We start from the raw sequence: 26,739 nt of genomic DNA on the forward strand, positions 1-26,739 counted from the left end.
GGCTGATATCGATATGTCCACCATCATATTTTACAGCACTGAAATGTAACCGATTACCACATAAACCACTATTACGCTCGTATCGATTAATGGAACGCTTTTTTTTATACACAATGAAACACATTTGAACTGTATATTACGTGTCTAACTTTATTAATATGTACTTAATTAATGTAATGTAAAATTAAACATTTTGTACGAGTATTATGTCGTAATTATGCGCTCAACATTATTAAACTTTATATTAACATACATATATTTAATTTGATTAAATACAGTGACTATTTTTCTTTGCACATTAAAGAGAAAACAAAAGTCCTGAATCAATACTTAGATGTTCAGACCATAAAAATCTATGCAAAATATTTACAATTTACTAAATTGTGGATTTCTTTAATTTTTTTGTTTAAGCATTTCCTGAACTGCATCATTAATAATAATTAACTGTCTGTCTTTGTGTGAGTGTGTTTGTGCGTCATTAGAAAGCTTACGCACCCAAAGTGAAAACGGGGGGAGTCCCCCGTAAATCGCATGCAGTGAAACTGCTTTATGGCAATCGAAACGAGAAGCAGCAGAGGGCCAGATAGAAGGACGGAGTGTTAAGAGATGGACTTAAAACAAGATTTTAAATAAATTGTAACGCTTTGTGTATGCACTCGCATTTTACACATGTGTACATATGTGTTTGTACATGTCTGTATATGTCACCGAGGATGTTCTGTTGTGTGTCTCTTAGTTCTTCGGATCCTTGTTATAGTCTACATAGACACGCACCACTTCACCCGAATATTTCCGTTGCGATGGCATGAAATAAAAGTCGGGCGTATCGGAGCCACCATTTAAACGCGGATCATCGCGCGATCGATCATAGCTGGAGTCTCTTTCATGACGATGACGTCTCTCCTCGCCCCGCTCCCTTTCCCGTTCGCGCTCCTGTCGGGCAGCACGGCGATCATGCGTATAATAACCGGATGGCTGCATATTAGACGAGTTCTGTTGATACTGATGATTCTGTCGGGGCAGCGAGTAAGCACGCTCCGCATAGCTGCCACGTGAATAAGGACCAGGTGCAGTGGAGGTAGAACCGCCCGCACTGCTCTCCTGCATCATGTGGCGTCCATTGGAACGAGTGTTGCCGTTGCTACTCTTGCCATGGCCATGTCCATGTCCTTGTCCATTTCCATTTCCATTGACATTGCTGTTCTCATAGTACATCTGGGATTTGCTCGTGGGCGAATGGGACATGGGCAATGTGGTCTGTTGGCTGCTCGCCGTGGATCGATTGCGTGCCTTCTCCTTGGCCGTTGTGCTGCTGGTCATGTGCTTCTCCTCGGTTTCGCCATACGGATCGAATGCATAGTTCGTGTTCGAGGCAAACTCCTTCCAGGGTGAGTTCTGTATGAGTTTCTCCTGCAAACAAAGAGAATTTAGACCAGGATAACATTGAATGTATGTCTCTATTGAATGCATGTATGTGGGGATATTCCGATCTTAGCGCATAACCAGTCAGCATTTGGTACGAGCTCTAATCAAATACGATCTAATACTAAACGCTGGGAACTCTAGGGATTACAGTGCGTCAGACATCGTTTAAGGATTATGTACTATAACAGCTTTTGGAATGTGCCTTGTGCTTGCGTTTATGACAAATTTGTATGATTTTTAAGCAAAGATCAGCTAAATATAAAGGACATATAAAGTACCCAAAATAAATATGTATATAGTGAAAGATAATGTCGAAAAATAGTTGAGAAACAATATAGTTTTAGTATGAAATTCAAATGCTAACTGGTTTGGCTACAAACAGAAAAGATATACATATTAATTAGATTAAATAAAATAATTAGACCAAAACAACATTTTGTTAAAGAGCATACAGGTATGATAAGGAGACAGAGGAGAGAAATAGATAGAAAAATTAAGAGAAACCTTCAGGTTAATGCCAAAATTATGGGTTTTTTTTGATTAGAGGTTAGCAGTTTTCATAGTAGTCACAAATTAAATAATTTGTTAATAATTACAAAAAATAAACAATTAACAAATAGAAATTTAAATTACCAATGAATTCATTTTTGTACTAGAATTTTGATAAACGCGACTCAACACTTCTATGTATATAGCGTATATAGTACATGTTTAAAGATATCCGCGCACATTTTTATCGTTTTTATTTGACTAACTATTTTGGGTTATGCTTTGGGCAGTTGTAGATCTTGATCAGTTGTTCAGGCAGTAAGAGATATACATATATATTCTTTATCATTATCTTTTTTAGTGGTGGTGGGTTTTCTTATTTCGTTTTTGTTTTTTTTTTTTAGAATTTCTTTTATAGATCGCTAGAGGGCTGATAGTATCGCTGATGCTGTCGCTGTTGATATATGCGCCATTCGTCGGGTATTACGTAAACCAGCTTTAAATAACATTAAACATTATTAATGGGTGTCAGAAATACAAATACTTATTACGAGTATGTGCGCCAACCTTAGAACTGAACAAACGAGTAGTCAAGTTAATGCTAAATATCGTACTTGAGAATGGTACGCGTATTAACAATATTTACCTTTGTGTTTTTGCTCTTGCGCGACGTTTTGAATATCGTGCAACACGCTTGGATCAGTGCGATCAGGACCAGGGCTGCAATCAGACCTAGGACAATATACAAACGTGTCTCGGACAGATCGAAGAAGGAGAGCAACGTGTCCTTGGCACTTGGCTCCTCAGCACTCTTAACTGTGTGTAGTTAAAGTTAATAAATATAGTGTACTTTATAAGTATACTAGAAAGTCTGCCACTTACACTCCAGGGCTTCAAAGTCCAAATACTGTGGATCCACAGTCAGGGATCCCACCTTGCCGGTGGCTAATTGATCCTGTAGCGCTGCTTTAATTACTTCTGCATTCTTCTGTATGGCCGCCTCGCTGCTCTTCTCGATGTTATTCGTATCCAGCGTATGCTCCTTTTCCACATCAGCCTTATCGAACATCGCTTGCACCTTGGCTACCATTGAGGTGCCCTCTCTGCAAAAAATTTCGATTATTATTAGTGGACTCTGTTATCGATTCTTGACTGTTACATTGGCAGCACCAATTAATTTCGCAAGTCAATTGTTATCGATATCACGTTTTGAAATCAAATGACCGTTATGTTTTAAGAGCAAATGATTTGACTAATTAAATTATAAACAGACAATTGTTACGCACTTTTCAAATCCAATAATTTCGGTTTTATAATAACCGGGAATGAGCGAGAGTATGCCATTGAAGGAGTCCGAGATGGTAACTGCCAGATTGTTGAACTCCAGAGTGCCGGGTTTGGGCGCCTCAAAGGATTCCGCCAAGTTCATCAGTTTCACGCCGACGGAATATACTAAGCGACTAGGTGCTGGTGTACTCGTGCCCACAAATACGGACTCCAATTCTGTGGAGAATACAAATTTGTACTCATTCTTAAGTGGAGGAAAAGTGGGGTTAATTCTACCTTTGCCGCAGGACTTGATGCAAACGCGTTGTGGTGAAATCGGTGGCACTTGCTCATGCTTGCGTATCTTCTTGTTAACCACATTGAAGGCACCGCCCAGAACGGGGAAGAACAGATAAAGGCAATGATCATCCGTGAAGGAGAGATCATGTTCGTCGTTGCTAATCCGCTTGCGATTGAACTCCAAGATGGTTACACCCTTTTCAATGCGACCAGATGCATTTGTTATGTCCTGGCTATCGTCCAGCTTGGGTGGAGCATAGCCCAGCACCCAGGTGTCCATCAGGAAGGGACGACCACTGCGTCCATCCACCCAGCCGATAATCGCATCTGTCTGTGACATGCGCTGATCATCACTGAAGCCAATGCCCGTCCAGGTTTGTGTGTTTGACGTCTCGATGTGCCAATGGATATCGTCGCCCCGTCCTACGGTCTCCCAGGAGGCGTAGTACTCGCAAGTGTGCTCCTGTGGCGAGCAATTCGACGGATATTTCCAGTGTCCATAGCAGTCATTGTCCAGCACATTTGTGCTCAGATCATTGCGATCGACTTCAGTGGCGGCTTTCTCTTTTTCTGTAGAGGATTAACCAATTAGTTTGGATTCGGTTTTTTTTGTTTCCACTGTCTTACCAAAGAAATTGATTTGAGTAACACCGCGTTGCGATTGATGTCCATGATATTTGAGCTCATCCGGCTGATAGAAATCCTTAACGGTTGAGGCTTCCGTTTCCAGACCAGAAGGTGGCACATGGACATACTTTGTCGGCTCCTGACCCCTTGCCCAGATCACATGAGTCAGTGCATCGTCCAAGGTGTGATCGGTTGGATCTGTAGCCACCAATTTTTTGCGGAATATGATGGTGGTCACACCATCCTCCTCGAAGCCGGTGCCCAAAGCCAGGTCGGATTTGCCGCCGAAAACCTCATCGTTACGTGGTGTGGAACGATCCCGAGTATAATAATCTCCCACACGACTGGCCATGCCACGTGCCGAGCCAATGACAATATCCGTGCAGTCCATGGGACTAAAGTCATGTCGAGGTGTATACGGATTAAGTTTGTACTTGGGTTCTAAAGAAACAGCAGAGGATCAGACTAACTCTCGACTCAAATAGACATGTTGTGATTGGTGTGTGTGTGTGTTTGTGTGTGTGTGGGTTTTGGGATCTACTTGGTTAGTATACAGTGAAGATCGGGGTTCGAAAATGCTAAACCATTACCAAGGCATGTGGGATTACCTGCTGACTCAAGATTTGCTGACTTTTTGGGCGCCGGTTCACTTTTAGGTTCCGGTTCACTTTTGGGTTCCGGCTCACTCTTGGGCTCTGGTTCGCTCTTAGGTTCTGGTTCGCTCTTAGGTTCTGGTTCGCTCTTGGGTTCGGGTTCACTTTTAGGTTCCGGTTCACTCTTGGGTTCGGGTTCACTCTTGGGTTCTGGTTCTGACTTGGGTTCGGGTTCACTTTTAGGTTCCGGTTCACTCTTGGGCTCCGGCTCACTCTTGGGTTCAGGTTCGCTCTTGGGTTCTGGTTCACTCTTAGGTTCTGGTTCACTCTTAGGCTCAGGCTCACTCTTAGGCTCAGGCTCACTCTTCGGCTCTGGTTCACTCTTGGGTTCCGGCTCACTCTTGGGTTCCGGCTCACTCTTGGGTTCTGGTTCACTCTTCGGCTCCGGTTCACTTTTTGGTTCTGGTTCGCTCTTTGGTTCCGCAGCACTTTTTGGCTCTGGCTCGCTCGTTGGCTCCGGCGCACTCGTTGTCGTAGCTTCCGGTTCACTTGTTGGCTCCGGTTCGCTCTTTGGTTCCGCTGTGCTATTAGGCTCTGTTGTTATTGTAATTGTCGAATAGAATAGATTTGTGTGCTTAGTGTTAGGTGCGGGATTGATAGATAAATAGGTTCGTAGTAGAAGCAATAACAAAATGCAGTAAGTAATTTCTAGTATGCATCTCTAGAGGATCTGCAGGATATGTTGTGTGTTTTGCAACTACTCGTATTAGATCTAAACTAACTAAGCTAACTAACTAATTGCAAGTGCAGAACATGTGCAATTCCAGGACTCTTACCTGTCGCTTGACGGCGGCTGCGTCCGGATTTGGTGCTGACGCGATAGGAGACACTTGTGGCCACCGAGGTGACACCATCAATGTTGCCAAACTCCTCATCATGCTTAGCGACGCGCTTTGTCTTGGAGCTCGGCTCGGCAATTGGTTCAGGTGCTAACTGTGAGCTGGGTTCTGGTTCGCTCTTGGGTTCAGGTTCGCTCTTGGGTTCAGGCTCGCTCTTGGGTTCAGGCTCGCTCTTGGGTTCAGGTTCGCTCTTGGGTTCAGGCTCGCTCTTGGGTTCAGGTTCGCTCTTCGGTTCTGGTTCACTCTTGGGTTCAGGTTCGCTCTTGGGTTCAGGTTCGCTCTTGGGTTCAGGTTCGCTCTTCGGCTCTGGTTCGCTCTTGGGTTCAGGTGCCGCGCTTTCGAGGGTTGTCGTCAAATCTCCCATGTCTCGGATTAGCGGGAAATTCCTGCACTCCGGCGTCAAGCCACGTGGCCGCCAACCCAAGCCCACCCAAGAGGTGCTATTAACCTTGAGAACGATCTCAATTTCCTTCTGCTCCTCCAGCAGTCGCCAGTACATGTGATAATCGGGTGACAGCTCCTTCTTCGTATAGGAAGTGAGATCCAAGCTGGTGGATTTGTAGGGGGATCTCTTGTTGCAGCCAATTCCATGCCAACCGTAGTTGCAGTAGCATTGTCGACGGGGCAGCGAGGTGCTCGCAAGATCGATGCACTTGCCCTGGACACCGCAGTCGGCATTGGTGGTGCACTCGTCCCGATACTGACACTGGGCTCCATAGTAGTTCTTTTCGCACTTGCAGCGTGAGGGAAAGTATTTTCCCTTGCCGGAGCAGTTCTCCTTGAAGTCCTTGCGCTGCTTGATATCCACGTCGGCACAGGACCAGAAACGATAGTTGGTCGACCATTCATCAGCCTGACGTTGCAGCCGCAATGTGCAATTGAAGCATTCGAAATCCTTGGGAATTGTCACCTGATACGACTGAGCCCTGTGGGTGATGAGGGGTCTGTTAGAAATAGATTGACTGAATCTTATCGTCCATCATCTTACGTAACATCCGTGTGCACAAACTCCGAGCCATTGACATGGGGTGTTAGATCCAGTACGGGTCTATCGAGTGCATCCAGTAATTGCAAGCGGAAGCCGCCCTAGAAAATGTGAAGCATGAAATGAACTTTTTAATTGCGTATTGAAGTTAATAGATGAAAGGATGGAAGATGTAAGGGGTTTTGGAAGGTAATTCTCTTGTATAGATTGCGCAAACAATGACTGAGAACTTGTGACTTGATTTCGTCTCGTTGTCTCGAGTAATTCCCATTGGCCTTTTCAATAATGGGAACTTCTAACGCAATGCTTTTGACTTTGACTCGGGCCAAGTCTGTTATTCGTATTATCTCGTATCTAGGTTCCAGTAGTCTTGCATGTGTAGCAATCATTACATCACTTATGATGCCCAGAATGATGCACATGTCTGTCTAATTATGCCTTACTCGAGTCACCAGATAAGAACGTTGGTTTCCATTGTGCATCGCTTCGAGTATCTTGATTACTCGCTACTTAATTGCCCCAAGATCTTACAAGATCCCCAACTGCTTCTTCACTTACCCTGTGCGCATAGGCCAAATGCCAGGTAACATTAAACTGTGTCCCAGACAACAAAGAGGTGCGTATGGAACCTGAAATAACAAATGAGAAGTATTTTAATTAAAGTTAATTCAAGATCTCTTGCGGTCTTTTCTCAAGAAATTACTTTTTTTTCTCAAATTAAAAATGTTTACATTGCTAAAATATCCAACTATAGCATTAGAGACTATGTTATTGGTATGCGAAACTTTTTGAAAGTGATACTAAGGTTGTTCATCAACAGATCCCGGCAATTAATTATATCTATTTGTAGAAATTTGGTATGTGAGCTCTTCAAATAAAATTAAATACATATATAAGGGACGAAATGCGAGCTATAATTCACCTCAAAAACTTTTCAAACGATTTTGAGCATATTGAAAGCAACTTGAAAAGAGTAGAAAACGTCATCAAAGTTTTTTAAGCAATATAAAAATATATATTGTAAAATATATAACGTGTTTTAATATTAATATCATTATAAAGTGGTTCATGGTTCGTGTCAGTTTTTAATACAAGGAAATTCTTTTATAATATTATCTATAAAATAAAGCGTATAATATTTTAGGGAACTTTGTTTTTTCACTCCTTTTTAATTTAAGAACATATAAAATCCATGTTATTTCGACTTATAACTTTAGAAATCTGTAGAATTCTTTAGGGCAAAGCGTCACAAATCAATTACTGTAATTTAAACAAAGCTAAGACAAGTAGAGCAAAGCAACTATGTGACAATGATGATGATGCTGATTAACAGGCTAATCAAGCATTACCGTTTCAGCGAACCCAATGGGAAATTGGCAATTGGCCTAACTGAATTATGTATCGCATAATGAAATGTTTTGCCAGCATTCAAGCTGAACTGGTTTGTGGTTCTGCATTGCGTAGCATTGCTTTTGAGTGCACTCAAGTGGTATTCATGAGTACCATGTCTGTTGTCTGTGCGCACCTGCGTACCAGATTCCAACAATTGCAATAGCCGTGCCCAGACCCAGGCCCAGACCCATACCCAGTCAAAGTGGAGGTAGCGCCAAGCATAAGCACAGGAAGTAAGCGAACCACCAAAGCAATTGAGCTACTGAGCCACCAAAGCAATGAACCACCGGCCAAGTGCCACACACATCTTCGCATTACAAGTTTTGCTGTTTTTCTGTTTTTGTGTTTTTCTTACCAGACAAATTTCATATGCTCGCAACTATTGCATAAGACCAATGAGATAACCTCGCCGCAGCTGTGAAAAATTGCAACTTGCCTCAACAAGACTATTGAGGGATTGCGGCAAGAGGGGGAGGGGTAGCTGGCCAATCAATGCCCAAGCGTAGATCGCACATCGTTGTCAGCCAATACATGCGAATCGAGTCGCTAATTGAAGCCATTAAATGGTTATACCGATGCCCAGGTAAAACAAGCAAACACTAAAAGCGAAAGCAGGAGAGCAACAGTCTCACTTTTCAGATACCCCCCTCACCAGTCCTTCCCCTGACCTGTCTCGTCCATCGCGCGACAACAAATAAGGAAGTTGGAAAATTATGATTACTGCTGTTGGCACAAGATTGGACAGACCTGTTAGCCATCCTCAATAGATATACCTTGGCGACTCGCCAAATACTGAGTGTACTTATACGAGTGTGAGTATTGAGTACTTATTGCTGGCCACTTGAATGCATTCAATTACCAAAGTCTTTTTTCGCCCAATATGGTCAGGCAACAACGACAAAAAAACTTTGACTCATAAAGCTAAAGTCTGAGTCTCAAAGTCTGAATCGTTTTTGTCTCGTTGCTGTCGATGATGTCGCTGATTATGAACATAAAATCAGTTAGAATGCTGAGCTAAGAATAGTCGGCTGATAGATAGCCTATAAAAATATTTTAAAAAGATAAATACGACTTATTTTAATGACTCTTGTGCTAACATATACTTTGAGATAAGTAGGGAAAAACTATAAAATGACAGATATAGGGTAAATATAGATATAGATGTTGTTAAAAATATTAAAAAAGGATTATTTTGTAAAACAAATAATTACATAATTATCATCATATTTAAGTTCGAAACATTTCATAAAATAATAATTCATTATCTTAAGTTACATTGTTTAAGAAAATTTATTTTTAATGTTTAATTATGTCAGCTTAAGAAAAAAATGATAACATTGAATTTATTTTTTTAAATTTCAAGGTTTGAACCAAGAACCTGGGTTCAGGGTTGCTTTAAATTCGCTACGAAAGTTTTGGTCTATGGTTCGATCAATCAAACCGAAACTTCAGAAAAATTTTATTTTTTTATTGCCTTGATCTAAACTGATACAAAAGTATCTATATATCTTACATATTCGATCTGTTTAACCTTATGATCATTCCAAAAAAAATACAGGGTATGCTGATGAGTATCTTTAGACGTTGCAGTCGCTTTTGTAGGCCACCAATCGAACGCGACTTTTGATTTCAATGGCGTAATTAAAGTGGATATGCGAACAGAATCATTGAATGATTGAATCATTGCAGCAATATATGGATGTTTTCTGCACCTGTACTTAAGTGGAACATACATTTTCACATGGTCCAAAGCCAAAGTGGTTTTGACAACACAAAAAAGGAACAACAGCATAAATAAAGAATTCAAAAGATGTTAAAGCAGTGTCTGAAAAATAGGTTAAGTTGAGGCAGAAATATACCCAAAAAAAAAAAATGCAGAAAACCAACGCGAAAATACTAAAACAAAAAATGCTGATAGCCGAAACGATAAATCAATTGTGGCCATTAATAAATCGAGACAACAACAACAACAATAACAACAGCAGTAAGACAATTTGTTTGTTATGCTGGACACTCAGTTGGCAAATTGTTCATTTGATTTTGGAGGCTGTGTTGCATGAATATCGAGTTCGAGTTCGAGTCTGACTTTCAAAGACGACTGCTTCACTTCGATAGATTTTCGCATGAAATCTTATTAAGATATATTAAAATAAAAATGAAAAAAATGTTACTAATTTATTTATGTTATTTAAAATACAATTAACTTTGTTGTAGAAAAGCTTTTCTAATGAACTATTGATTGATTTCAACTTAAATGCGCTAATGATGATGGGCTACTGAAAACGTCAGGTGAAAATAAAAGTTATCTTTCAGTTGACTATTGACTGAAACTTCGAATATAATGCTGCTAATTATGTGAATAAGCGAAAACTTATGAAACCCAAATAAATAAACGATTATCATTCATTTTTTATAATTAATTACAATTTTTTACAATTATTATATTACTTAGTTATTATAGCCGCATATCACAGTCTAAAATTTTGATAATGATTAAAACGATATCGCTCAATGAAATAACTAAAAAAGTTAAGAGTGTTCTTTGTTTTTCAAGAAATGGAAAATGATAAAAAATATATTTTTCCTTAATTTTTTCTCTGTATAGACTTAAAAATTGATTTAGTCCTATACACGTAAATCCCAGATCTTACATAGATAAGTTATTACACTTTGGTGATTTTTTTTCAATATTTTCTTTACTGAATATTCTGAGCTAACTTTCGCAATTGACGATACACTAATGGGGAGTACTTATATAAGAACCGTCTTGGTTTCTTTGCATCATTTTCTTAATGTTATGCCAAAACCAACGAACCTTGGGGCCAATTTGCTTGATACTGAATGTTGAATGTAGAATGTAGAAGAATGTGGTGCCTGCATGCATTCTAATTGCAGTGCCGCTTGCATGGTCAGCTCCAGCTGAATAAAGAGTAAGAAGCGGAGGTAGGAAGGGGTAAGGGGAAAGGGGAGGGACGGTGGGGTAAGACAGATAAATATGGCGTGTCGTTGCAAAGACTTCCGCAACACACAGACACACAGACACACACACACACTGTGGCAAACGTGAAAAGGTTGACAAATAAACTTGAGCGTCGGCAACTAACGAAGCATCGCAGTGTGTAATAAATTTTAGCAGCGATTGTAACGCTGAACGGGAGCAGGGGCTGGAGAGGAAGCGATTGGCAAGTGGTAACATGCTTTAAAATTAATTTTGCTTTGGCAACCCTAAAACTATGGGGCCATAATGTTGCCACCGTTTCATTGGCCGCAAATTACGAAGTAAATTGAACAAGTGCCTTTTGGCAGTCGGTTGCATTTGCATTTGCATTTGCAACTGCCACAGCAACTGGTTAATGGTATCTGGTATCGGGTATCGGGTATATGGTATCTGGTAAGGCCTGCTTGTGGTCAAGGAGTTTTCGCTTTAGTTAATTGCTCGTGACGTTGTCTTAGCCAGTTAGACGGCTCCCCATTGACAGAGAGCCAGAGTCAGCGTCTGTGTGGTTGGTATTTATGGCATGCTACTCGATATGTATAACATTGTGGCATATGCACTGCAAAAAATATTGAGCTCAATGCTAATTTTAAGCATAACTTAAATTTAAATGTGTTAATTATCGAAAATAAATTGTACATACTAATATCGATTACTATCGATAGATAATCGAGATAAGGTATTGTAAGAATAACGACGACTGGTCACACTTAAGAGAATTCTAAAAGAAGACGCGCAATAAGTTGCTAAAAGAAATATAATTTAACGCAAATAATAAAATAAAGAGTTTAAAATGTTATTAAAAATTAAAGTACACTCAAACGTTTTTAAAGATCCAGAACGGAATACCATAAGTATTCAGAGAGGGCTTTAAGGAGGTTCTTTAAATTGTAAGTGCTCTCGGCGTGTTTTGATTATGAGATCCATTTATATCCTTGGTTACCTTATCTATTTATTTAATTATTGTTACTCTACTGCCTTTCTCTCAGTGTAGCCTTGCATGTTTCTACACATACAATTTTTGCCATTTGAAATGTCATTTTGTAGTACGCGCTCTCATTGATATTCTGTGGCATTTTTTATGGGTCTAGTGCAAGTGAATGCTGTCGAGATTTGTATGATAATTCCACTGCGACATTTCAGCAACAAATGAATGGCCATTGAAATTGAAATATGAGCGTATTCATATGGCGCTGGTTATACAACAACAACAACAACAACAATAACAATAGCAATACAAGTCGCTTCAGTTGTTAATAAATGACTCTTGAGAAATATTCAAAAAATTTTAGATGATACATTTTTGTTTTTTTTTTTGTAAAAGTAGAGCTGCCATATTTATTCATATTTTATTTGTGTATTTATGAGTTAGCTGCAATTTTGCTGAGTGTATGTGCTGCTGAATACACTAGCTTATTATAGTAACATCGCATAAAAGTAAACTTGTTTTTAGCTGCATATTGCTAAGTTGTAGCTAAGTATTATGAAAACAGATAAAGATCACTAATTTAGAGTTGAAACTTTTTAAGGCTTATAAGTTTATAGCTAAATTTTTATTGATTTATAAATTACTCGCTCTAATGTGGAGAAATCGCATAATAAAGCTCATTTATTGATATCTAAAATACGCTAAAGTTTTTAAGATTTAAGTAGAGCTTTTTATATTATAGATAAAGTTCACTAGAATTGTAAAGCTCATTAGCTTAAAACTCACATTTTCATATCTAAATTCTTAAATCTGTTTATAATTAGTTTCTACTTAAGAAACCATCAACAGAACGGTTTTGATCATTTGTCAACTGGTTCGAAGATTGACCTATGTCTTAACCAAAACCTAGACTGCAACCGCATTGTAAAGTGTGTCCCAATGTGGCAGTAGACCACAACTTAACCTCCATACAAGACAATTACAACAACGTCAACTTGTGAGTCAAGTCGAGACGAGACGAGACGATAAAAAAAGAGACAAATCAAAACAAAATTGCTTTGGCCCTTAACTGAAGCAAAGACAACAAAGACAAGCGCAACAAGCACAACGAGTGTTAACAAATTGAGTTACAAATGCAAACAAGTTGCAACGTGGGGTCAACGAGGCTGCCACATTGTGGCCCAGTTGCAAGTCAGTTAGAAAGGGCAACAACTGCAAATGCAAATGCGGTCACTAAGAGTAGCTGCCGCATGTTGATACAGTTGTTAAACTTGCCACATTGCAGCATCTCTTGACCAATTGCAGCGCTTTTACTGTTTCTTTTGTGGCGCAATGGCCATAAAGTCAGTATAAGTGAAAGTTTTTCACTTGCAGCATGTTGCATTGGCAGCATACATCATCATCATCATCGTCGTCAGTCAGCCGCGGCTGCAGCAACCTGCTGGCCAATATACGAGTATAACTACGAGTAAGATTCGCATTGGCCAAAGCCAAAGCAAAGTTGCAAACGAAGGCAAAAGTTGTCATGCCCCGAAATGGGTTAAACGTGCAACCGGTAGGCCGACAGACAGCCGGACAGCCAGACAGACAGACAGCCAACTGAGCACATGCGGCACGGGGCAGCACAGCTAGCCCAAGGCGGCGCACGTTGCGTATACGCAATGAGCACTTGTATATAATTAAATAAAAAAGCGAAAAAGCGAAAAAAAACCACAACGAACATTGCAAAAATGTCGTTGAACAAGTCTTTCAGTTTCATTTATTATATATATGTGTTCAATATATATATATTTATCGAAATATTCGAATATATATATATATTCGTAATTATTTATGAGCTATGCAATTGATTTGGCATTTTGATGCGACACACGTGTGTGTTGCAGCCAAGGCAACTGAATGTGCCAGCTGCTAGTTTAATTATAATGTTAAATATACATATATGTACACAGATATATACATATATACTTAGCGCATACAGCTGCGGTGATGAGTTGAAGCCGCACATCAAATGTCAGAAAACTTCAAATTCAAGTGGGCAATATTTTTTGAAAGTGTTTGAAGCTGTAAGATAAACTGTTAATAATAAGCATACGAAATGCAAAGTACAGCTGACAGCTACCCTGTAATCAGCTAGCACTATGATGGAGATGATATTACCACCATTTATTGGTAGTCAAATAGTTAAACATAGTAATAATTAGTCATAAGATATATAAATAAATAAGTTAAGATATTTGAGTATTACACTCTTTTACAGTCAAATAACTGCTAAAATTAATGATTAATTTATGTTCATTTTACAACATGTATGCCCCCAATGACAGCATAATTTCTAGGGTATCTATCTAAATAAACGAATGATGACCCAATTTGAAATATGCGCACAAGTGAATGGCGGCTGTTTTTGCTGCCTCTCCGACATATGCAAATTAATTGGTAACACTTTGCAGCAACAATACAAATATTACTAACAACAACAACTACATACATACATTTACAACAATAATAATCATATTTAAGTAAGACGCAACAATACAAAACTCAAACTCAAACTCTAACTCAAAACTGAAATCGTTATGCAAGCGCAAATGCATGTGAATCATAATCATGCATGAATACTACTCATGAATGCTCGCTGTATGCACATGTATTACACAAATGAGTCGAGTCTGTGAATCGAACGTGCTTGGCCAATTTAAATGCGGCTAAAATACTTGCCCAAACCAAACAATTACCAATGGGATTATGCCAACATTTGTTTACCTATAAACTAAACATACTCGTATGAAAAATAATAAAATTAAAACCAAAACTGAAGCGTGTCAAGAAAAGTTAACAGCTCCAAGTCCATTTTTTATGACTGACTCAACTGAACTCTACTAAAAGTGTATTGAATGTATGTGATTATAATTTAATTACGTGCATTAAAAGGTAATTGTTTTTTTACTTTTCTTTATTCTAGAGCTCTACAGGTTTAAGTAATAATAATTCTCTTTGATGGAAATAAATGAAAAAACGAGTGAATTAATAGTTAAGAAATGTTTATAAACTTATTAAACACGCATTAAAGTTTTAATGACAGAATAATTTTGAAATAGACGGTACCTAAAATTCTAATAAATAAATAAGCAGAGTAATAAAATGTCGAGTGTCATAAACAAAAGATCATGCTTTTCAACTTAATTTCATACAATGAAGTGTACAAATTTATAAAATAAATTAATTAAATGGAAAAAGTAAAATATTCTAATGGTTTGCAAAATAAATCTAAATTATATTTTGCCAATTTTAAAAAATCTAATTTTATAATAAAACATAAAATATATGTAATTAAATTTTTTCCAATCTAAAGACTAATTCCACTTGCCTAAGGATTAAGTTTAAGCCCAGTTAATGTTCTGGAAACTGACAGGATTTTCTGTGGATTAGGGTTAAGCATGCAACTAGCACGTTACGAGTATGTGAGTGTTTCTGGACACATTTGGTTAGTCAGCAGTCGCAGTGGCAGTGGCAAAGTGGCACAGTCAAGCGCCAGCTGCAAGTGCTGGCCAAAGCAAAAGCCATTCAAAAAAAAAAAACCGGCCATAATTCCCACGAGCTGCAAAACCAAATATTTTGTTGGCCAAAAAAAAAAAAAGAGATATTATTTTATACGGCAAACTATAGAGAGAAAAACGGCAAATTGTAGGCAAATGTTTGGGCTGAAGGCTTAAAACTTGACTATAAATGGAAGCTGGAGGCTGCGACTTGTTGCCGTTGAATGCAGGTCAAATCTTGACTGGCTGAAGGAGTAAACATTTTTCTCAGACCTACTTTTACCGGTTGCCCACCGGTTGCCAATACGCAGACTTGAACTTACCTTTGGGCATGCCGCATGGCGCCTTTGTCCGCGCATTATCCAAGAAATCCAAGTCGTATCCCCGTGCAGGTGGATACGTAAGGGCCACGTGTGCCTCGACGCCCAGTTGCTTGAGTTGCAGACAGAGGCAGAGGCAGAGAAGGGGCAGAAGCAGCGCTGCTGCCACGCCTTTACGTCTTTTATCGATGGAAAATTTCATGTTTTTTTGATGTTGTTGTGTAATATTGTTATTTACAAAAAAAATTTGCAAATGTTGCGTATTGTTGTCGCTTCCCTCTCGCTGTCTCTTTTTTCTAAAAGACCATATAACCGACAACAACAACAACAACCATAAAGAGCACACCTTTAAGTCACACGTGTGCTTCCATCAACGAATTCCAACAATTTATTGACACATTTTTATAATTGTATTCATTTGTTTACAATTTTGTGGTACTGCAAAGAAACAATAAAGAAAAAAACATAATTATTAATCTATCAAATTTATGTATATGCATATATGTCTATCAAAAATATTTACAAAGCATATTCAATAGAAAACCATTATTGCTCAGCTACAAAAGTGCAGATTTTAAAATGATTGAACTTCTGGAATTTCGAATTTCCTTTTTTTTTTGAATAATCTATTCGATTACAGAATATATATTCAGTTATTATATCAATTTATATACAGCTGTAAATAAACTGAGTTTTTTTCTCATCTTTAGTATGAGTTTTTCGCGGAAACAAATATGTATAGAACGTCGTATTATGTAAAGAAATTTGAAGTAAAATTTTTTGTTTTAATTTTTTTAACAAAAAACTATCATATAAAAATGTTGTTCCTCCAGAATGTTCCATTTTGTGTGCGTTGATTGTCACTCACTCAGTAAATCAATCAGAAAGTCCACACAATGTGGTATTTTCATAAGTATATACAGAAATTAGTTATTAGTATTTAAATGAGTTTGGTTTTACGGCCTAGCAACGGTTCAATTGCGTAATTCGTTGAGCTCTAAAAAGATTATTTATTGCCTTTTTTTTCGTAGAGTAAAAACAATGCCAGCGCATTTTCCCAGCCGCAAAAACCATTAAAATAGATTTTCATAACAGCTCAAAAAGACAAGGAAATATCTCGCAAAATGTGTTGAAAGATTTTTTTTAGTTTATATTTGTATTTTTCGGGCAATCGGTGACAGACTTTTCCATGGCGTGTAATGAAGCCATAAAGACAACTCGAACATCAAAAACCGTCAACAGATTTGGCTATGGACGCAGCTCAAAAAGCAGCTAAAGCTGCGTGTGAAACGCAGTTCAATGTACACTGAGTGTATACTGTACGGTATCAAGTACGCCTTCCTTCAGTTTGAAGTGAAATCGAAGGTTTTTTGTTTGCGGCATTCGTTCAACAAACTAATCAAAGCCAATGACAGCTGCCAAAGCAAATGACATGCTTAACATGGGCCACAAATCAGTTTGAGATACAACAACTAAGAAATATGCAGCCTGTGATTGCCAAGCAAAAAATGTACCCTGTAAATATCATAGTGAAATATTTGTGGTGTAAATAGAAACTGTGAATCGAATTTAAAATCAAATTTTTTGAAAAAAGTGTCAAGGGAAGAAAATGGAGTGTGATCGAAGATAAGGAAAAACTGGACAATAAATGAAGAAAAATTAAGTTTTGCAATTTTGATGCAGAACGAAAATAGAGGCCAAATAATGATCAAATTGATATTCCGGAAGGAAATCGGTTAAGATTTGACAAAGTTATGATAATTTGAAGTTTGTGAAAAAGTGTCAAGGGAAGAAAATGGAGTGTGATCGAAGATATGGAAAAAATAGACAATAAATAAAGAAAAATTAAGTTTTCCAATTTTGATGCAGAATGAAAATAGAGGCCAAATAATGATCAAATTGATATTTCGGAAGGAAATCGGTTAAGATTTGACAAAGTTATGATAATTTGAAATTTGTGAAAAAGTGTCAAGGGAAGAAAATGGAGTGTGATCGAAGATATGGAAAAAATAGACAATAAATAAAGAAAAATTGAGTTTTTCAATTTTGATGCAGAATGAAAATAGAGGCCAAATAATAATAAAATTGACAATCCGGAAGAAAATCGGATAAAAATTGACAAAGTTATGAAATTTTGAAGTTTTTGAAAAAGTGTGAAGGGAAGAGTATGGGGAACATGGGCAGTGATCGAAAGTATGGAAAAAATTGACAGGAAAGGTAGAAAAATTGAGTTTTCCAATTTTGATTCAGAATGAAAATAGAGCCCAAATAATGATAAAATTGACAATTCGGAAGGAAATCGGATAAAAATTGACAAAGTTATGACATTTTGAAGTTATTGGGAATGTGTCAAGGGAAGAAAATGGAGTGTGATCGAAGATAGGGAAAAAAAAGACAGTAAATGAAGAAAAATTGAGTTTTCCAATTTTGATGCAGAATGAAAATAGAGGCCAAATAATGATCAAATTGGTATTCCGGAAAGAAATCGGTTAAGGTTTGACAAAGTTATGATAATTTGAAATTTTTGAAAAAAGTGTCAAGGGAAGAAAATGGAGTGTGATCGAAGATAAGGAAAATATGGACAATAAATAAAGAAAAATTGAGTTTTCCAATTTTGATGCAGAATGAAAATAGAGTCCAAATAATAATAAAATTGACAATCCGGAAGAAAATCGGATAAAAATTGACAAAGTTATGAAATTTTGAAGTTTTTGGAAAAGTGTGAAGGGAAGAGTATGGGGAACATGGGCAGTGATCGAAAGTATGGAATAAATTGACAGGAAAGGTAGAAAAATTAAGTTTTCCAATTTTGATGCAGAATGAAAATAGAGGCCAAATAATGATAAAATTGACAATTCGGAAGGAAATCGGATAAAAATTGACAAAGTTATGATAATTTGAAATTTTTCAAAAAAGTGTCAAGGGAAGAAAATGAAGTGTGACCGAAGATAAGGAAAAAATGGACAGTAAATGAAGAAAAATTGAGTTTTCCAATTCCGCAAGAAAATCGGTTAAGATTTGACAAAGTTATGACAGTCTGAAGTTTTTGAATAAGCGTTAAGGGGAAAGTGTGGAAAAAAATTGATAGTGATGAAAAAAAATTGATTTTGCAATTTTCCAGTCTGAATCTTTTGAACACAATCAGATCTCTTTTTAGAAAGTAGAATCCCAGTTAGTTTACTCTCAAATTTTCATCTGAGTTAGCTTCAACAATTGTGGCAAATATTACAGGGTATACACAGTTGCAACCTAAGCCTAACCTACACAAATCCATAAATAAGCTGAACCTAAACTGTGGCAGCTACCTGCAAGCCTAGCTGAAAGCTGTCTTGGGGGCGTGGTAAAGCTCAACAAATCTGGCTAACAAATGGTGACTGAAATGGGCGTCCAAAATGTGTGGCACAAGCGGCTTTTATTATTACTATTTTTTTTTTTGGTGTCGTGCCACGAATTGTTTTGATATGGCAAAAATTGTGGCTTAGTTTTTGACAGGCAAATTGCATGTGGCTGAGATAAATGAACGCCAATTGGTGTTAGTTGGTCGTGGCAGCCAAACAAATGATTGGCAACAAATGGCAAAGAAATGTCTACAATTTAAAATAGAATTGCGAATTAGAACGTAAAGGAAGAGGAGAAGAAAGAAATAGTAAAAGACACGTTCCACTTCTGGTTTCTTTCAGTTCAATGTGGATGCTACGGGAGTGTAATTAAAGTTTATGCCTGGACACCCAAGGCAATAATATACCTAGTCATTGTCCAATGCCAGACCAACAAAAACAACAACAACAAGGCGACAACAACTATATATATAAAACTACAATCTTTTATAAGCCGTAACGGTAGCAACAACTTCCGAACAGCTGTTGTCAGGTATTTGGTTCGGTTTCGTCTGGGTTGTTCATCATGTTTTTATTCGTATTTTTTTTTAAGTTTTTTTTTCTTATTCATTTTGAGACTTGCCTCGTTTGGTTACTCTAGAAATTGTCTGGCATTGAGAGCGCAACAGCGACAACTGTGACTGACGCTGACCACAAATAGCTTGACATTGAACCACATACACATCAAGCTAGTTAACACAACAACAACAACAACGACACCAACAACAACGACAAAAAAGCTAAGTGCATATGTAAAATAAAGACTAATTAAGTTTATGCGAAATGTAAACAAAAAACAAAATAAGGAACTGCTGTCGCAGCATTAAATATTAATTGAAAAAATATTTAGAGCATAGATCACAAGTGGGTTAGAACCAATTGCCAATGGATGGGGTTAATTCCCCTCCCCCGCTCCCCTCTATGAAATTGTAAGCGACCCGCATCAAATTTGTGTTTGCTCAAAAGGTTTTTGCTAAATTTGTAATGCAATATGCCTACATTTTCCACATTTTCGCGTTTCCACATACATTTCACATGTTTCCAAGAGCTTAAGCAATTTGGCACACAGCTGGAAACCGACGTAAAAATAACGTAAACAGCTAAAGATACAAAAAAATTAAAAAACAGCTAATACTACAATATACTAAACTTTTTTTTTTCACTTTTTACTCACACGCAAAAAGTTGAGCAAATTTCGGAAGTTACATAATTGAATCGCACAGTTGAAGCTGTACTTTAATTATTTATTTATCTCCAGAAAAGTTTAATTTGAGTAGAATATGCTTAAAATAAGTTTGATGAAAAGCGTGTGTGAATTTCGCTTTAAAGTTCTTTCAAACACTTGACTTTGCTGCTGTTGTTGCTCGGCTGTTGTTAGCTATCGATTATGGCCAAGACGTAAACATTTTGGCCACGCTACTCATGTTCGATTCACAGCACAAGTTGCGGGAAAAATGCAGTCCAACTGGTTACGAAATATTCGAAAAGCTCATTCATGTTCAGTTTGAGATACAATTTTCAAAATAAGAAAACAAACACACAACTAAATAAAGGTATACAAATTTGTACCGCCATCGTAGAGTGTGTGTGTGTGTGTGTGTATGCCCAGAGACCGGTTTCTGGTCCAAAACAAAATAGTCAGCTATTAATGGTTTTACGATAGATACTCACACTATGCGATCTGCCACAACAGCAACAAGTGCGGCCAACAATCTGTATCTCTACTTGTAGCTGTATTTGTATCTTGATTGCTTGAGCTCTAGTTGTAAGTGTATCTGTAACTGTAACAAATGTGGCAGCTTCCAATAGTAAAGAAACAGCAAACAATTTGGAAGCGCGCTCCAATTTTTAACGAGATAAATTACCAAAATTAGAAAAATTGTTTGCCAAAAAATCAGGTAAAGTAAAAGAGTTTTAAATTGATTTTAAATTGTGTAATATTGGTTGAACGATTTAATGTGAATTAAAAAGCAGCTGTAAGTTTTAAAAGTTGATAAATTAAATAGTTGGGCAACAGTTTTACAAGTGTATATCATTACTATTGATGTAGCATGAATTTCTCAAGTTTTCAAATTATTTGTATTTTTATATCATTTTAGAAATACAATTAATTTTATATGAAATTCTTTATCAAACTATTAAATTATTTTTATGGGCGCTCTCAAATTTGTAAGCAAATGTCACCCATATTTATTATTATTGTTATCCAATAAAAATAAATAATGAAATATATAAATGATATTTATTCACAGCGCACACAAAACTTTCTAATCAGGTATTATTGATGAACTGCACGTTGAATTTTGAGTTTGATAAGTTCGATTCACGCACCATGAAAGAAGAAACACACACATACCATACACACACACATGGACATACTTGGCGTATGCGTTATGTGCTTGTATTTTGGCCAACGGCTATTAACGGTGCCAGAGCTACTTGAGTTTTGGAGCTGCTGCTGTGCGAGCCAAGCTGCGAAAGCCAACGTCATTATGATGAGTTTGATGAGTGTTATGAGTGTTTTGAGTGTCTGATTCGGTTTCAATTTGCGCAAATTTCTCAACATGCGAGTAACTGGGAATGTCACGCTTTGCAAGAGAGTCGCAAACCGATTGACAAATCAACATTTTATGCCAATTTGGCCTACTATAATTGCTATCAGGCTATTTGCCATCTGTCTGTCTGTCTGTCTGTGTGTTTGGTTTAGTTTTATTCGTGACATAAATAGCGCCACTTGAACAACAACAACAACTCGAATTTGTGGCTGAAACTATGGCTCTAGCTTTGGCTTTGGCTAAGTATTTGGCTCTTTGATTAACAAGTTGACCAAGTCGCGTCCTCAAGTGACTTTGATGCGTGTTGAGCTTGTGCAAATGTATTGGCAACTTTTGGTATTTGGGGTTCCAGTTAGCTGGACTGTCGTTTGTTAATCAATTTAATTAGTAAAATAAACACATTCAATAACTCCAGCTATGCAGTTGCTATTTATTTATTTATTTTCAGTGAAAGTTGCCACTTTTTTTTTTTTTTTTGTCAATTTTCCATTAATTTGTTTTCTATTTCGCTTTGCTTTGGAATGCAGCAAAAGAAAAAATTAAAAATTAACTAATTATCGATTTATAGAAACGCTGTTACAAAGAAATTCTTCAACTTTAGATTTCCAATTAACATAAAATTTAGTTTTTTTAATCTTGTTGAACTGGTGCAGCCAGTTCGTGTCTTAAGTCTTTCGTTTACGAATGCTCTATCAAAGGTCGTTTTAGTAATGTTACAAAATATGTAACACCTTGAATGAAGTCGAGTCGTTATGTCAAGTTATAGACTGTCCTTCTGGAGGCTGCCTAGTACAGTGAAGCTTCAAATTAACATATGGCAGTCTTCAAGGAATTTTAACGCATTAGAGTATTTGATTTGCGGTGTGTGGATTCTTTCAGTTCTGGTTTGCTTTGTTTATTTAATTTGGGTGCTTTTTGTACGCTTATAGAAAGCAATCAACTTTCACAAGAATCTAGCCCAACGAGATACACAAGTTTTCGTTAAGGTTTTTTTATTAGCAAAAGCTTAAGGTAAATTTAAAGGTATAATTATGGCTATGACTATAACAAAATAGTCAAAGTCGAGGTCAGGGTTCAGGCGACGGCGTTAAGCGTTTATTTGTTAGTTACTTGTCGAGTTTATTGTCTGTTAAACTTGATCCCTAAACATTGTGGTTGTTGCTTTTGTTGTTATAGACACAGCACAAACATTGCCTATAAGATCATATTTCATCAAGATGGCAAACACAATTGTAAAATGATGGCCGTTTTGCCTCAGTGGTTTGTTGGTATTAGAAGGCAGACAGAGACAACTGAGTCTTGACTTAGGCTTTGCACTTGAGACTTGTCGCATTATTGTTTGGTTGTTTTTGCTGTTATTGGGTGTTGTATTTGGTTAACTTGTTTGTAATAGGAGTAGCTTCATTTGTATGGCAAGCTTAGTACAAATTGATTTGTGGCACGTAAAATGTATTTATAAACATTAAATCATTGTTTAAAGTAGTTTTGTTTATCACATTGACACCGCTCACCTGTTGCCAACCACCTGTACACACCTGTTATGTTTATAAGCATTAATGGCCTGGCTAAAAACCCGTTTCGGGCCTTTTGCAGTCATCATTCGCCAACTTTTGCCGCTTCTATTAATTTTACATTTTTTATACAAATTCAAGAAACAAAATGAAAAATTCATTAACGGCAAATATGTTGAGCCTTTTGTTGACGCATCCATCCAAATGATTTGCATTAACTTTCGCATCAAAACACAATAACAAATTTCGCTGAATAATTTTAATTTTAAACAGCATTTTTCTGTGTCATTTTCAGCGAAATTTTGCGTGACTTTTATAAATTTATTTGTGTTTACCTCGTGAATGGGGTGTGCTTTGATTTATAATTTGGCTTAGAAATACACCGCAATAGATTAACACGTGCCCAACAGATTGATTTCTGACCCATTGCGTCACTTTTGATGATGTGCGTTTATGATTATCGCCGTTTACGCGGCAACCCTACAAATTGGGATTGTGCAGCTGCTGCGCTGACATTGAAATCAATTGCCAAATGCGGCCAAAACAATTGACAAAGCTATTAAGATTCAGCAGTTGCATGCGAAATACCCTGTAATTAGTCTTACTGGTAAATGAGAAGATTATATATTTTACATTAAGTAAGCTTTTTTGAATGTCTATCAGTGAGTATCTAGCTTTATTGAAGAGATGATAGAGAAACTCAGTACTTGTTTATGGGATACCCTCTATTACTTTAAAAAAAAACATAGCCAACCTTTTAAGCTACAAAATTAAATTTCTACTAAATAAAAACGTTCACACTCGCCTTAAGATACCCTAAACAAGATATTCTGTAATTGGGGGTATATTTGATACAATAGTTTTGGTCAATCAAAGCCGATGAAGGAAACTCAGCATTTGTCCGAAATTTTATACCAACTCGCTAAAGTTGTGGCAAAATAAAAAAAATGGCTACATTTTGTCTTAAGCTAAGATCGACATGTAAGAGCTGTGTTCAACGGATATTACTAAACATATAAGGTCAGTTATTACCGCTTACTGACTGCTTACAGTCACTTGTATACCCTGCGTTGCCTTAAGTGGGCATTAAAACGAAAGACTTAGGCAACGAACTTGAGGCTAAATAAAAATTTGATTACACTTTGAGCAATTGTTTCACAAAACGAATGACAAACAAACATCGGAATGCATTATGTTAATCGAAGTTGTAGTGTATATAGTATTTATTGCTGTCAATTCCCTTGTCAGTCGTGCATATGCTTATTTGTTTGTTAATGTACCTGAATATCATAAATTGTTTATTGTATATTGAACAAGATGCGCAGTTAGTCAGATCGATGGATTAATTGAATATTACAAGCTGTTGCCGCTTTTAAACAGTCAATCTCAAAGAGTCAAGATGCGCTCCAAGGTTTTTGTTTTTATTCAGTCGACAAATACTACTTAAATTCTCTAATTGAGTATCAGCTACAGCGTGTCTGTGTGTGTGTGCATTTGTGTGTGCGTATTTCTAACCAGTTTGCTTTTAGCCGCTTCGGTTGCGACCCCCGCGCACCATTAGACAAATCTTTCCGACTGGTTTCGACTTGTTGTTGTGTTATATTCTTCTTTTTTTATTGACTGTTTGTCGTTTCGTTTAATGAAATTCCTTGTGGCATTTGGTATGAGTATGTTAATAAAAATATTTATAAATAAATATATAAAACGATTCATAATTCTCATTGCTGCGTGTGTTGACTAAGAATAGAATACTTCTAGCACTCACTGTACGCTGCTACGTTTGGTGAGTGTGGGTTCGCAATGGATTGGTTCAGTTGAAATTGCTCGAACGGAGTTCGGTTGTTAGATGCATGCAGATGGCATCCGGTTTTGTTAGCTGTTTTGTGCTTTTGCAGCTGGCTAAAAAGCAGTGAATTGGCAATGCAGCCGAACCGCATTCCAGACATGACTAACAGAGTTTAGCGGCTGCGAAGAGTTATTACCCTCAAGGTCATTTGTGTTAGCCGCATTTTCAGGTTGGCAAGTGACTTGCGCTTTATTTGATATAGATTTTGTACTCTAAGCAATTTGTAAGCTCACTTTGTAAAGGCCGAAATCAATTTGATATTGACTGACAAACAGCTCGGATTCTTGAAAGCCCCTTTCAAAAACCAAGTGTAGATACAATCAAACCTCTTAACAGCTTTTGCTAAGCGGTTCAAGATCTAAGAGCTACAGCAAATAAAGTTTATTTTTTTGGTAAGGAAACCCGCAATTAATTAACAACAGATTCTTTGGCCCAGACAAGATGTCTTACAACGCAACAGTCAAAACACAAATAATCTTCATTTGCTTAATGAAAGTCTTTAAGAGCGTGTCTTCAACTCTGACTCTGACTCAGAGCCCGAAACCTTTCCTTTGTGATTAATGATTTACAAGCCAAACACACCAAGAATTTGTCGAATTGTTTTCGTTGGCCATTCTATTGTTTCGTCTTGCGGTTGCCACCAATTCCGAGTTCCAAAAGAATTGCTCTTTGATTTTAGAAATGATCTCATCATCAAGACAGCATCCAACAGCCCACATAAGTATCTACTTGTCTCATCTGAGCATTCGTTATGGCAATTGTGAATGCTAAATGATTAGTGCAATTTTGACTTGTGATTCTTAAACCGTTTTAAGCTCAAACTTGGCCAAATGCCAAACCAACTGAAACCCTTTAAAGTTTTTTAGTTTATTTATAGCTCACATGTAATTCTTGTGTACATGTGTGTGTCTCAGCTCCTGTCTTAACAGCAACAGCAACACAAAGAACAATAACTGACAAAAACGTGAATTCCTTTGATGCTCACCTTCGATGAGGCAACAAACAACAACAGCAACAACCACTGCAAAAGATATGCGATGTAGGCGGCGATAAGTTACGAAAGCGCAATGTTCCAAAGGGTGCACCGAAGCTCCTGCTTCGAGTCTGACGCCGACGATGATGATGGTGATGGTGATGGTGACGGTGTAGTTGACGGTGACTCGTCTTGAGTTGCTTTAATATAAAAAAGCAGCTAATCAAAAGTTACGACACGCACGCGCTTGCAAGTCAACGTTAGGTGGGTGGGGGCAAGGCACACGCGAAGGGTGAATGCTGAGGGGGGGTGGAGAGTGTAGCACACGATCAAAGTCAAAATGAAAATCTAAACAATGCAATCGCGGCACTTTGAACGTTAGTTTTACTAACAAATTCAAATACAATCTAAAGCAACGGTAGGTTGCACACTCCGCACACTTAACAATTGAAGAAGACGATTGCACCCACACACTCTGTGTGTGTGTATCTGTGTAATGTGTTCATCAACTAAAATCGAATGCGCATTTCGATTGCCTGCATTTGTTTATAATTAAATACTTTTCGCTTGATTTATTGCAAAGGCGCGCAGAGGCGTCTGCACGTTCTACGAGTATTCGGGTCTTATGACAACTACAGTACGTGCCTCGGCAATACAAGCAAACACAACAACTGAACAACGACAACGAACACACGTCTAATCCGTAGCACGACTTCTAA

At 37.5% G+C, this 26,739-nt stretch overlaps 1 protein-coding gene across 4 annotated transcripts; it reads right to left on the bottom strand.

Annotated features, from left to right (window-relative positions):
• Positions 1–168: 168 nt before the first annotated feature.
• Positions 169–26,739, bottom strand: LOC117785080. 4 transcript variants are annotated; one of them, XM_034622968.1, is made up of 12 exons: positions 26,033–26,739; positions 15,762–16,196; positions 7,143–7,213; positions 6,588–6,685; positions 5,537–6,525; positions 4,716–5,294; positions 4,108–4,548; positions 3,478–4,050; positions 3,201–3,417; positions 2,797–3,017; positions 2,561–2,730; positions 169–1,410 (listed from the first exon to the last, which is right to left on the bottom strand). In XM_034622968.1, exons 2-12 carry the CDS (start codon positions 15,958–15,960, stop codon positions 733–735), a joined length of 4,236 nt encoding a protein of 1,411 aa, XP_034478859.1. In that variant the 5' UTR covers positions 15,961–16,196; positions 26,033–26,739; the 3' UTR covers positions 169–732. The 4 variants fall into 4 exon arrangements, with proteins under 4 accessions (XP_034478859.1, XP_034478857.1, XP_034478861.1 ...); XM_034622966.1 differs by having other exon boundaries at positions 5,537–6,543; XM_034622970.1 differs by lacking the exon at positions 169–1,410 and adding an exon at positions 2,079–2,410.

This window comes from Drosophila innubila (assembly GCF_004354385.1).
Source record: "Drosophila innubila isolate TH190305 chromosome 2R unlocalized genomic scaffold, UK_Dinn_1.0 1_C_2R, whole genome shotgun sequence".
In the NCBI taxonomy this organism is placed as follows: domain Eukaryota; kingdom Metazoa; phylum Arthropoda; class Insecta; order Diptera; family Drosophilidae; genus Drosophila; species Drosophila innubila.